The 12,846-nt window shown below is 42.8% G+C and overlaps 1 protein-coding gene across 5 annotated transcripts in view; it reads right to left on the reverse strand.

The window, feature by feature from the left end:
* Positions 1 to 12,846, reverse strand: part of osbpl3b (oxysterol binding protein-like 3b) — a 33,584-nt gene that overhangs the window by 5,866 nt on the left and 14,872 nt on the right. For 2 of the 5 annotated variants that reach the window (XM_047599881.1, XM_047599880.1), the window contains exons 3-15: positions 10,349 to 10,460; positions 9,624 to 9,677; positions 9,154 to 9,267; positions 8,692 to 8,856; positions 8,377 to 8,500; positions 7,256 to 7,359; positions 6,859 to 6,951; positions 6,602 to 6,761; positions 3,856 to 3,986; positions 3,086 to 3,187; positions 1,951 to 2,088; positions 1,197 to 1,290; positions 859 to 1,103 (exon numbers count right to left, since the gene is read on the reverse strand). In XM_047599881.1, the coding sequence (XP_047455837.1) occupies positions 859 to 1,103; positions 1,197 to 1,290; positions 1,951 to 2,088; positions 3,086 to 3,187; positions 3,856 to 3,986; positions 6,602 to 6,761; positions 6,859 to 6,951; positions 7,256 to 7,359; positions 8,377 to 8,500; positions 8,692 to 8,856; positions 9,154 to 9,267; positions 9,624 to 9,677; positions 10,349 to 10,460 (1,636 nt within the window). Of the gene's footprint in view, positions 1 to 858; positions 1,104 to 1,196; positions 1,291 to 1,950; positions 2,089 to 3,085; positions 3,188 to 3,855; positions 3,987 to 6,601; positions 6,762 to 6,858; positions 6,952 to 7,255; positions 7,360 to 8,376; positions 8,501 to 8,691; positions 8,857 to 9,153; positions 9,268 to 9,623; positions 9,678 to 10,348; positions 10,466 to 12,846 lie in introns of all 5 variants that reach the window. The other 3 variants (XM_047599879.1, XM_047599878.1, XM_047599882.1) reach the window with 2 other exon arrangements.

The following is a 12,846-nucleotide window of genomic DNA, read 5'->3' on the forward strand; positions in this document are numbered from 1 at the left end:
AGGGAGGTCTGCGGAGAATCTTTGGTTGATTAGACATAACACATTTTTTAAACATATTTAAACTTATTTTTAGTAAAGGGATAAATGGAGGCAGAAGACGTTATCTTTCAGTCAGCACTTCACTCATTCAGCGATACAGGAGCTGTCTCAACAGCGCACCGTTTCACACAGAGCGCCACACTAGACCTGTCAATCTAAGGCTCCTGTACACAGTAGACCCCGCCCCTATTGCTGCTGAGCCATCACAAGGCTGCATATTATACACTGATTCTGTCAGGTTTCCCACAATTGGCCGAGAGCCTTATTCAGTCCCCAGGTGAAATCCCAGTCGCACGCTGCAATATTAGCAGAAGAGAAGCTAACAGTGCAGCTACATATATATAAATGAACTGTAGTAGGTAGGGGGTCGCTACTTCATCCGTTTGGGGGTTCTTGGCCCGAAAAACATTGAAGACCCCTGACCTACATAATTAGCAAGAAAAATATGAGATTGACATTAATCTTCAAATCTGTATTTTGGCGTGCATACAAATTGGTGTACTATTGTGTCAACACTGTAAGAAACCAAGACTATCAGAAGTATTTCACCCTTGAAAAACCTCTTTTTTTCTTTCCATTTAAGCTCATTACAACCTCCCCACTTTAAACTAGGCGTCGCCTGGCCTCCTATAATTCATATAGGAGGCCAAATATGAACTCATGCTCCAATATTTGGCCTGATTTGACATGTTATACAATCTACACTAGCTTAATAACAGTCCCCGCTTCTGTTAAAGAGGAGTGTTGAAAGTAAAATATGCGATCTGAAATAACAAGCCCACACCCTTGAACAGTGAACAGGTGTGTTTGCCATCTCACCATGCGTTCAAAGGGGTCCTGTGTGTTAGCCGCCCTGTCTAGCAGCTCGCTGTACTCCAGCTCCTCGCACAGCCTCTGCAGCGTGTTGAGCGGCTCATTAAGCTGGACAGGCATCGCCACCTTGGACAAGTCTTTGCCTATGTTGTTTCTCAGGATGTTCCACAGGCTGATGGTGCTGTTGTTGGGGCTCGGCGTCGGCAGACAGGATCTACGCTGATAAAGGACAGTGCCGTCTTCCACGGAGCCTGAGAACAGTTGGCGTGAGAGCTCGGGTAAGGCAGTGTTTGTTTGGTGGGTGCGAACGACATGGATGAGCCAGTACTGGTGATTTCATTTACCTGAGTTTGGCCTTTCACTTTCAGTCTCATTGCTAAAGTTGTCCATGGAAATGTTGTCACTAATGTCACTGATGTATGAGTCATCCTCTGATACCTAAAAAAAACATACTCTGGTTTAACTGTGCTCAATGGATAAAAGATACATTTTTAATGTAAATGGTGGGAAGAGACTGGACAGGTCTCTGTGAACATCCATCTCTTGGGAACTGAAGTCAGTGTTCTGTATTTTTAGAGAAAAGTATTAAACTTTCATTTTCACACTGCTTCCACTTCAGCTGCTATTTCATCAGGCATGGTGCATGAGAAGAGAATGAGGACAGTGAAGGGAAGGAGGGCAGACTTTTTTCATGACGGTCATCATAGAAGCTAGGATTTACAATCAACGCCAATTTGAATGACACATTTTGTTTCTATGGAAGAGAACGAAAGTTGTCACAATGTGCTTAATATTTTGCAAACAGAAAGAATTGAAAGAATCTTGAGTGACAGACAATATTCAAACTAAGACCCTCTGGAAGAGGTTTTGTGACCAAATTTTGTAGATAAATTTTCCCTCAATATCTCACGGCCTTTCCTCAAAGAATAGCTGCAGCACAGCTGACATTAAGGTGTTTGTTGTGAAAAAGACTAATGGCTCCAATCATCAAGAGCAATTACGATTCCATTATGCAGCAGCTGAGTGCTGAAACCGTGAGCCGGTTCTAAGGCAAAGACACATCAGTACAAATGAAAGCAGTTTATCTCTAGCACTCACCTCATTCTCAGATGAACTCGCAGACAACAGGACTTCCTGTGCGTCAAAGAACTCGGACAAAGACTCTGCAATCGAAGCTCGGCTCTCATTGGATATCTGGTGCACGAGAGGGTGGGATTCATCCGCGGAGTCCTGTTTCTAAGAGAAACAATGTCCACAGCTATAATGAGAACCAGAAAAGGGCAACACCATCATTGCCAGGGGTGGCAATCACAGTGTCATTTAGGGTGCAACGCAATCACATGTGTGGATGAGTATACAGGAGACACAAATGTGATGTGCAATATACTGTAAGTAAGTCATCTAAAATACGGTAGGTTGCAATATTGACTTTTATACTATGAAATACAGCCTCCCAACTGGCCAGTACAGCACTGACTAAAGGAAGGGTACTTCTTTGCAAGTGAACTCCAATTTCACAAGATTATCTATCAATCAAACGTATTCTAGAGACTGTTACAATATATTACTGCATCAATAAAAGGTTAACTGATGAAAGTTTGCAACCAGTGTGCAAACCTCATGCAATGCCACAAATGCAGCCTGGCAAGAAAAGAAATGCATTCATCCTGGATGAACAACCGAAAACATGCAACGAAACGTAAATGATTTTCCACACATGGAAATGAGCACGCTCATCTGTCCTTCGTTACTGCTGAAGCCAGTCTGTAAACCTGGAGATAATCTCAGCGGGGGCCACATTAGCTCTGCACTGCGTGTTCGACAAATTTCCAGGGACACAATTAAGTAGATCACCTCAGACTGTGTGGTCAGCAAATCAGATTAAACGAGCAAAGAGCTTCCCCCGGAAGGCGATAACGTGGCAGGTTGTAGATGTCTTCCTCTGAGCCACGCTGTCATAGTGATCCGGGCGCATACACGCAGACAGGACTGAGAGGAAGCGCTTGGTCGTTAAAATAAACTGGAGTAACACAGTGTCCCCCGTGGTGGACTTTTTTTTTTTCTACAATCATTTGGAGTCAGGCGGGAGGATGGAACATTTGTTGACTCTGATGAGAGGGAAAGGAACACTCATTCATCTGCGGCAAATTCCGTGTGGTACGAAAATAAAGACAAGAGTTAATAATATGATCATGAAGGTGGGGAAATCGGGTTGCTGCATTCCTGCACCCACCTGCACAGGGGCAGTGAGATTTATTAGTGTGGGCTCTACGATGTGGGACTCGGCATGAATCTTGCACAGGCGCTCTCTCAGCTCAGAGTTCTGGGCTAAAGCCTGGAAAAATAACCAGTGTAAACATCGTTTATTGCACACACACACACACACACACACCCAGCCTGCCATGCCTTGAATACTGAAAGCTGAACTGAATCCTGTTCCTTTAAACAACACTGCCCCGATTTCCTAAATGAGCTCAAACTGGGCCATAAACGCACCATTCATCTTTACAATGGAGGTGTGTGTTAGCACGTTCTCCACATATGTGAAGTAGAAGAAGTGGACAGAGGTAATTGGGAAGATATTCCAACAGCCAGCAGGAGGTCGGAAGTCACACGCGTTGGCGTAGAGTGCGCACATGTTCAGACAAAAATTACTTATTTGGCATTTTTAGAACTTGTGTGAGCTCCACACCAACACATTTCTTTTCTGACTGCATGACAATTAACGTGTGTACACGAAGGCGGAAGATAGAAAAAGCCCCGGGGTGGGAGGCACCCGAAAGGAAATATTAATAGTAGCCTTCTTCAGGTGGGAAGACATCACACAGGAAGCTAGTAATCCTTCTGCAAGCCTCGTCAATGTGTCACGCCTGACAAGTGCTGTGGGAGGATGCGCCGCATAAAAAAAGAAAAAAAGGTGGAATACCTAACTCGTTTCTGTGAACTGAAAGCATCCTCTCACACTGCGTACGTATTTGTGTGCGTGCGTTTTCTCTTACATACCGCTGCCAGCGTGTTCTTCAAATTGACAACTTGCGGCGAGGTTGGGGGGCATGTTTCGTGATCCAGACATTGTTTTAATCGCTCCCTCTCAGATGTCAGCGAACTCAGCGCTGACTTCATGGTCGTGTGCACTGCGGCGACAAGAGGAAGAGGGAATGATTTATATTAAATTCAGAGCAATGCAGATCAGGCACAGTACATGCAGTGACAGTTCAAATCGCAGCACGCTTCGAATAAAGCATTAATTTTTGATGATCTCCCATCATAAAGCAAGCCACATTCTTAACTTTATTACATCCATTCTGGAAGCTAGTTTATTGAAAAGCATACTGATGAGTCATTGTACTGGATTAAGCCCATCTTCACATTCTTCATCCCACATCCTTCACTTCATATTTTCAAATGTGCGGGAATTTGGCAGCAGAACTGGCAGCTGCTCCATGGAGTAGGTTTAAAATCACAAAACAATTATGCAAATCGGAATCATCAACCCATGTCAAGCATTGGGTATATATCAATATACTATGAGAGGCCGTTTAGGAAATAGTTCATATTTGCTCTCACACATACTATCATACTCTCTCACAAACACTACTATGGTCACAAACACATACTTACTGCTAGCTATATGGAAGCTGTGTGGGAGAAATGAAATCAAGAAGGCAACTTTGTAAGTACTTTTTTGTCAACTTTTTGTCAGCAGTAAATGGAGAGTTTGGGGATTTTTTCACTAATGCAATGAGGTGCCTTCAGCACATTGGAAAGGAAACTGGCAGAGGTGGATATGACAGCATGATTTTGGATCGGGCGTGGATAGGGTTGGGCGTATTGATCTAAATGCCGATAGTATCGATACCAAAATCCACATCGGTATCAGATCAATACTAGCGTGCTGAGGTCGATACCTTTGTTACAGTTTTTTGTCTACAAGTCTTGCAAATTACTCATCACAGAGTTCACGCGAGTGCAGCTTCTCTCAAAGTCTGTGCACGGCAGGAGTCTCTCCACCTTCACCTGTAGTGAAAGGTGGATATGGAGCATCTCACAGCTGGAACTGATGCCATTATTGAAATGCGTCGGTAATCAGAAGAGAAGACAACTACATGGGATACAGACTCACTTCTGTGGTGGAAAATTAATGAGCCAACATTTCCCTTTCTGTGCAGTTTTTATATTTATTATTACGTTGTTGCTTTTGTTTACTTATTTGCTCAACTGACTCCTGTTACTGGTTTTATTTCACATTGTTGTTGTGGTATTTACATTGTTACATTTATATTTTTTGGTACATTGTTTATTTTTCTTATTTTGCACCAATGACTGTTTTTCTAAAGCAAACGTATGCAGTTTTGTGAACAATGCAAACCATTGTCAGTTCCGGTAATTCAAAAAACGCGTACTTTAACAGATCGCTGAAGATCCGCTCGGTTCTGAAGGGCTTAAAAAGGTTAGAACAAGGCACTCGTGAATACTCGTGAATTCAGGTAATTCAGACACACACAATATCAGCCTGTCCTCTATTTTGCCTATGCTAAAACAATTGTATGTAGTAAAGGGGAATTATTTAAATTTTGTACTGTTAAATTATTTTATACTGTAATTAGTTTAGCTGTAATCAACTAATTAAAGGTAAAATTACTAAATTATTCAGTGATCATGACGTTTCAAGAAAGGTATCCGTATCGGCGATACTAGCCCAGTATTAACTTCGTATCGATACTAAAATTCCCAGTATCGCCATTGACCATATGGACAAACCCATCGTGACGTCACAAGTTGGATGACAGGTTGGCGACAACCTCCGGGGCTGAGCGACGAAGCCCACGCGGAAGTGCAAAAAATTGCAGTTCATCTAGTGGTCACTTGAGGCTGGTTGCAAAAGGGAGTAAATCTCCATAGACCCCTATGTTAAAAAGATTTACAGCATCATTAAACATGTTTACAGCCTGGTTCAAAAAACGGTTTTGGCCTCAATGGTTTATTTCACTATTCATGACAACTCTACGGGGGTGAATTTGTTTCTAACTTGTTTGTTTATTTTTACGTTTAAAATTCTGCATAATTAAGGGCGTTCCCGGTCTGAATGACCGGCGGTAGCCTGAGCTAACTGGTAGCCAAGGGTTGAGGGGGATGGGTCTCAACGTCCCACATTGCCCCCTGCGTCCATATTTGGAGTATCCGTGTGTTAATGGAATAAAGCTCATCCAACATGGCGACGGCGGGCTCTGCCCATTTCGGGCTCCTTCTTCGAGGTTCAGAATCCAATGGGTGACGTCACGATGGGTTTGTTCATAGTATACACAGTCAATGATGGTGTCGCCCAGCCCTACTTCAGATGACTTCTGTTTCAATCAAACTCTTTCACACATACTACTATACCAGCACACATCACATTGCACAAGTTGTTCCATCCATAGCAGCGTGTAAGAGAGTTTGATAGTATGTGTGCGTGACTATAGTAGTGTTTGTTAGAGTATGATGGTAAGTGTGAGAGCAAATGCGAATTATTTCCTAAACGTGAGGACATACAAAAAAATTATGCCATCTCTTTTTCTTTTACAGAAGAAATCGTCAAGTTTGATGGATTCAAAGACCTCTCACACTAAAAGTGAACGAATGACGACCATTGCCGTATTATTGACACCTGTTATCTCACAAACATAGGTTTACAAAAGTAAGCTGTTGCCTAGTTTACAAAACTCAATCTTGGAAAGCGTGAATGTATCTGCCTGAAAATTTGACTTACAGTTGGTGGCAACACGGCAGAAATCTTCTTGCAGCTTGGCAACATCAAAAGCGGAATCAAGGGATTCAGGGTCAATTTTGTCAATGCCGAGTGCAGCGGTGGAGAGGTTGGGGTTAGAAGCATGGAGGCGCATTGAGCCAGAGGAAATGCAGCTGGGTACCTTCAGCAGAGCAAAAGAAAAAGAAGTTAGCTTTGAACATTGACAAAAAAAAATAAAAAATAATAATATGATCACACTTTATTGTACTTTTGTCTACCTGCAGAGTTGTTTTGACGTCTTTATTGTAGTTTTTAGTGCGCCATTTCCTTGGAAGTCTCTTTTCCTTTTTGGGGCTGTCAAATGTAGATGCCTGCAGAACATAAGAGGAACTAGTGATTGGTCGGGGCAGAGAGGATTGTTTTTCTTTGAAGGAAGCGCAGGGCTCAAGGTGCAGAAACTAGATTTAGTAGCAGATGAGTTGAAGACGACAAAAATTACAGATGGAGAAAACGATAAAAGACAAAACACGTCGAGCTGCTGCGCATAACATTGTGAGTCATCCGCTGTTTTCGAATATGATTTACAGCATGTTAGACTTTATCGTGCATTGCAATTCATCACGACCTCGCTGAACTGAACTGAACTGCATGCAAAAGTAAAAAAATCTCAGAGACCTGCAGTGCTTGGATAGATGGAGCAGAATAAGTACGGTGAAGTACTTCCATACTCTGGAGCAGGTGGTTAAGCTCCAGTAGGTAGGCCTCACAAATGGATAAGTCTGTAGGGAGAGGAGGAAAATTACTCATCAAGTAAGGTAAGCGGTGAAATTGAAAGCAAGAAAGATAAAATGATAAACCTTTAAGCATGCCTTTGCTGGAAATGCTTAAAGGTTGGCTCCGCCTGCCAATATATCTCTGTTTTGCATCTTTTGCAAGTAAACAACCAATCCAAACAACTTCCAACTCAGAGAAAAAGGTGAGGAAAATACATGAGAGTATCAATATGCTCTGGATATCTTCAAGGTAAAAGTGCATTAGAAACCGGCTCATACTGGTCTCTTTTAAAACAGTGTTTTAAGGGGAGTAGGTTTGATGACTATTTGTTCCAACGACCCACGCAGATGAACATAAAATTTAATGAGGGCTGACAGACAGCTAAATAAATAGCAATCATCTCTTAGCAAAAGTATGACTGATCTGGTGTTAATTTGCCAATGTTTCTGTTCTTGGAAAATCATAACTTGTCAGTGGACAGCTAGCGTTGACGGCACCCCACCAGAATCCTAATGAGTGAAAATCGGGATTAAACTGCGCATTCATAATAAACAGCTTCCTTTTTCTATAAACAGCCCGCCAGCCCGATCTAAATTGCAAAATAAGCCAGGCGGCAGACGCAGTTACCGGAAGCAGCAGAGGCATCCGATGAATAATGTTATGAAACAAAGTATAGATGAAAAAGTTGGAGTCACTAAGGTTACATCCGCAGCCTTCCTCAATGCCACTGACAACTTTACTAATGGAAAGCTTTGAATGGAACACAGACCCTCATGAATGTTTATTAATTCACCACTTAGAAGCTGCAGCATTTGTGTGGCTTGACGTTCCCTGATGTCCACGTCATCCACCAGCACATGAATGCATCTTATTCTGTATTTCACATACAAGCCCAAGTCCTCTCTGGAAGATTTCTCCCAAGTAAAATTAACGGTTGTGATATTTTGCAATGAAACAGACAGGCAGGCGGCTACTAACTGACGAGAAAATGCGCAAATCACAGCACAGCTCTGCTGTCTCACCTTTGGAACATTTATCCATGTCGTCAGACGACTGGAGCCAGGCGGCAACTTTGACCTGACTGCTGGAGTTTAAAGGAAAGACTCCCGCAGCATGCACGGTGGACTGTCTTCGTATGGGCATACACTGCAGTAGCAAACAGACTCAAAGGTCAGTCCAATGATAACTTGCTTCCTCCGCACTATTTTCAGTGGACAAATTGAAATTTCAGTGAAAACTGTTGATGAATTAAAGATGCTCATGATAACCAACCCAGGAGGGATCATTTAGTGAGTTTCATCGTGTTTTACAGCGTACTGTATAGCGCACAGGTATACCTTTCTGATAGAGGCACCTTCAGCTATGCTCGGGGAGTTGGGGGAGGGGTAGTGCGGGTAGTAGAAGGACTTCTCGTGAGGGTACATGGCAATCTCATTTTGACGATACAGCCGATGGTGACGCAGGTTGGATACCCATTCATCAAACAGCTCCTGTGACTTAATCTGCAGAGTAGATACCACAATCAGAAATCAGCGCAAGGACAAGTGAGGTGGAGGAGACGTGTGAGTGGAAAAAGCCACCCACAGACACACACACACACACCCACACAAACACACACACAGGTACAATGAGAGCAGCAATTCCCTCTAACACACATATATCACATATGAGGACATTTTAAGGTCATGATGGCATCTGTCCCAGGAATTAAAAGCAAATAATCTAAATAATCCACGTTTTACCCCAATTCCTGTAAGCCCATATGGGAATGCTTTATATTCATTAGCCTTGCGGTTTACCTTCAAGTGATATATGTTTTCCTCGGCATCAAGATCAATGCACTTGGCTTTCTTCTTAATGGCCATAACCGAGAGACCCACGTCAATGCAACCGTGCAGTTTTCCTTTCTCAATCTGCAAGGCAAAGTCAGCGCACTATATTATTATTATGGCTATATTTAGCTGGACATAATACAAGTGAAAGAGGATGCTGTTCTGTTTTAAAATAAGATAATAATCCCCTTATTGGCTCTGCCGTGCTGGCCAAGCCGACTTTCAACATGGCTGATACATAGTTATGCGAGACTGGCAGGTAAAATACAAAGTGTGTGTGTGTTTGTGTGTGTGTGTGTGTGTGTGTGTGTGTGTCTGGGGAGGGGCGGTAAGGCCCGCCCAGCGAGGACATTACAAAAGATACAATGTGTCCTTTGTAATCTTCAGTAATTGATAAGCCCACATGGTATATAGCCAGCAGCTTTTTTAATACTCACATCAGCACTGCACTTGCCGTACTTTAGGATACCCTTGTCCAGGAAAAAGTATCTCTGGGAGGGGGGAAGAAGGACAATGAGTCAGTGAGATGTGGGGGGGAATGATATGCAACATCCCTGACAGCTTCCAGTCTGAAATCATTGTTATGACGCGTGTGATCATGACAGAGTCAACTCAAGATGATGTATGTCTCGTGTAATGTCTCTACAGTGAGATATTTCTCATCCCGGGCTGCTGTCTTGCATCTGTCTGCCTTTATTACTCTTTCACTCTGTCCTCCACTCAATTTGTAGATGCAATACATGGCGCCCTTACTCTACATAACCTGCATCAGGCTGTTGAAAGCACAGAGAACTCCAAAGCTCTGACTGTAAGTCAATACTAAATGTATACAGCCCTAGTAACCAACAGGCCATCAGCTAATGCATTGGGGGGAACACAATGATATCTAGGCATTATGATCCCAGGAAAAGCTTTTAGACAGAGTGTAAACAGGCACTGACCCAGGTCACATGTGACTCCACTGCGGGTGAAATCATCCACATAAGCTCATTCAATTAGTTTAAAACACAAATGAGTCATGTCAGCAGATTTGTAAAGGGAGGTTGAAAAGTTGAGAAGGTAAAATCAGGAATCAAATTATGATGATTTATTGTCAAGACTGGTAATATCTTATGAAGTATAGCATGGGTCATTTAAGGACCTTGCGAGCTTTATATCGTACCTTATGCCACCCCTTCATGGGCCATTTTCTCCTCTTCAGCATGTAGCCCTCCTGTTTCGGGGGATCCAAAACATTGCTGAAGCCTCCACGCAGGCCTTCCACTATTTCCCAGCTGTCCTGTGGACACACATGATTTATGAGCACTCTGAGATAACGGGCCTTACCAGACACTCATACGCAGGCACATTTTCCAGGAGGTCGGCTACACAACATTAGTTGAAAGTAGACAAAAACGCAGTGGCGGCTGGTGGTGAAATTTGGTGGGTGGGCTAAATGCGTAATACCAATTAAGCAGCAGCAGCAAAAGGAATATCACCCATACACACAGTCACATCTATAATTTTTTAGTGCTCTTTTTTAGTGGTTCTCAAATGGTCCGGCTTCTGGACCCCTCAATCACCCCTTAATGACAAGCTGTGACCTAAACCAAAGAAAATCTTTAACATCTTAAATTAATTGAATGAAAAATTGGGCAGTTTGAACCTGAAACAGAAGAATATAGTATCACAGTATGAAAACACAAAAATGATAAACCAAAACGACCAGCAAGTGGCGACGCTAGAGAGACCTCAATTACCCTCAATTAGCTGCAAGTGTTGTTCTACTCAGTCACTTCTTCAAGCATTAATCATGAGGCTGACATGACAATCACAACATTTCAATCACAACAGACATTTTTAACAGACTCGGTTGGTGTTTTCATGCAAAATATGTTAAAATAAAAAAATTAAGGGAAATATTACCAAAAAATTGAATAACTTTAATTATGCAGAATCTTGAGACTGAGGATCTTCACTTACTGAAACTATGACAACTTAACCCTTAACCTTAACCCACGAATGTCACGTGTGGTATCCGGCATCACTAGCAACTGTACTATCCATCCATACAGCTCGCCGTGCTGAATCAGATGAGGCAGCCGATGTAAATCACATCAGCTGCCCCATCTGTTTCTAGTGTCAGATGGTGGGCGTCTCCGAAAATGGGAGAGGAGGAGAGTTCCACCGTGAAGTGAAGGTGCCCAGTCACAGTGGGGGGCTCTAGAGACTACTTTAACCTCATGGTCCCATTTGCAAAATTAGCTTACCTGCCTAAGCTCACTCTTCACAGTAATCATTTCCTGTCTGAGATTAGAATGGCCAAATCCCCTGCAAATACAGAGATTAAGATGATATTTCATCATGAACTAATCCAGATAGCTGTGTACTTCAGCAGGAAACATTCCTGGGTGGGAGGATGAACGGTAGAAACAGAGGGGTTTGTGTTATCTTGGTTTTCACGAAGAATGATGCATTGTTTGTGGTTCATAATACTTTCAGTTCACACACTACAATTACACTATTAATGGCTTCGTTAAGGGAAACAGAAAAACAGAAACAGAAAATCTATGCACTGTACAGGCTCTTAGCCAATTTTACACTTAAATGTCAGTTTACTCTAGTAGTAAGTTGTTACCTAGCTTGTACAAGCCGTTTCCCAGCAACAACCTCTAAGTCTTTTTTATGTGAACTAATAATGCTTGTAAAAGCAGCACTTTAGCATTATACCCTAAACGCGAAACGATCAGAGTGGGGGCGAAAAAAAAACACTGGCACAAATGATGTTCATGTCACAGCTGCCCAGAGGGACTTTGGATTCTTGGCAGAGGTTTGAGGTGACTCTCAGCTTGTTGTCTCAGTGTGTCCCTGACTATTTTAACAGTTCTGACCCAACAAATTGTACCAGGCGGAGAGGCAGAACGCCGGAGGTGAGGCTAAAATAAACCCTCATATCTGAAGGGGACGGACAAGGGCAAGGCTTGTGGGTGGCTCCTTCTTTCTCCCCGAGCGCTCGTCACTGCGGCCGCTCATACAGTCAGGCAGTGAGTCATTGTCACACATAGCCCGGCCACTTTTCTTCAAGGTCAAGAGACTCTTTCTGAAAGAAAGCAGGGAGGCAAGCGCCAAGAACACAGTGTTTCAATGGAAAGCCCTGAGCACTGGAAAATCAAAAATGTTTGCCCAAGATCATTTGCACCCTATCGCACCTAAGATGGTTGTCTGTGGAGGCTGGGCCATGTCCTTCTAAAACAAGCGTGTTATTATCCATTGACAGAACTGATGGGATTTAATCTGTGATGCTATCTTGTCGTGTGTTCAACCACTCTTATGGTCGCATTGTAAATGAAAAGTTATCAGTAGAACCCGTTAGCTTAGCATATAGTCTGTAAGCTGGGGGAAGCTGTTAGCCTAGCTCTCTGTATGGGAATGAATTCCACCTATAAGCACTATTACTGTCACTAATTTGTGGCTGTTTGTATTATTCAGTTGATCTGTATAAAGACTTGCGAAAATAACAACTCATACAGGGCAAGGTGTCTTTTTCTGTGGTCATTGTACAGTCATGAGAATGGACCTGTACCCGAGAGACAACCTGTATGACCAAAAGGTTCACACTTTAAGAATTTAAAGACCCTACAAATGCTTTACATGAAAAATGTGGCATGTTAGCTAGCATCA

The sequence above is a fragment of the Mugil cephalus genome, chromosome 11 (genome assembly GCF_022458985.1).
Source record: "Mugil cephalus isolate CIBA_MC_2020 chromosome 11, CIBA_Mcephalus_1.1, whole genome shotgun sequence".
Classification (NCBI taxonomy): domain Eukaryota; kingdom Metazoa; phylum Chordata; class Actinopteri; order Mugiliformes; family Mugilidae; genus Mugil; species Mugil cephalus.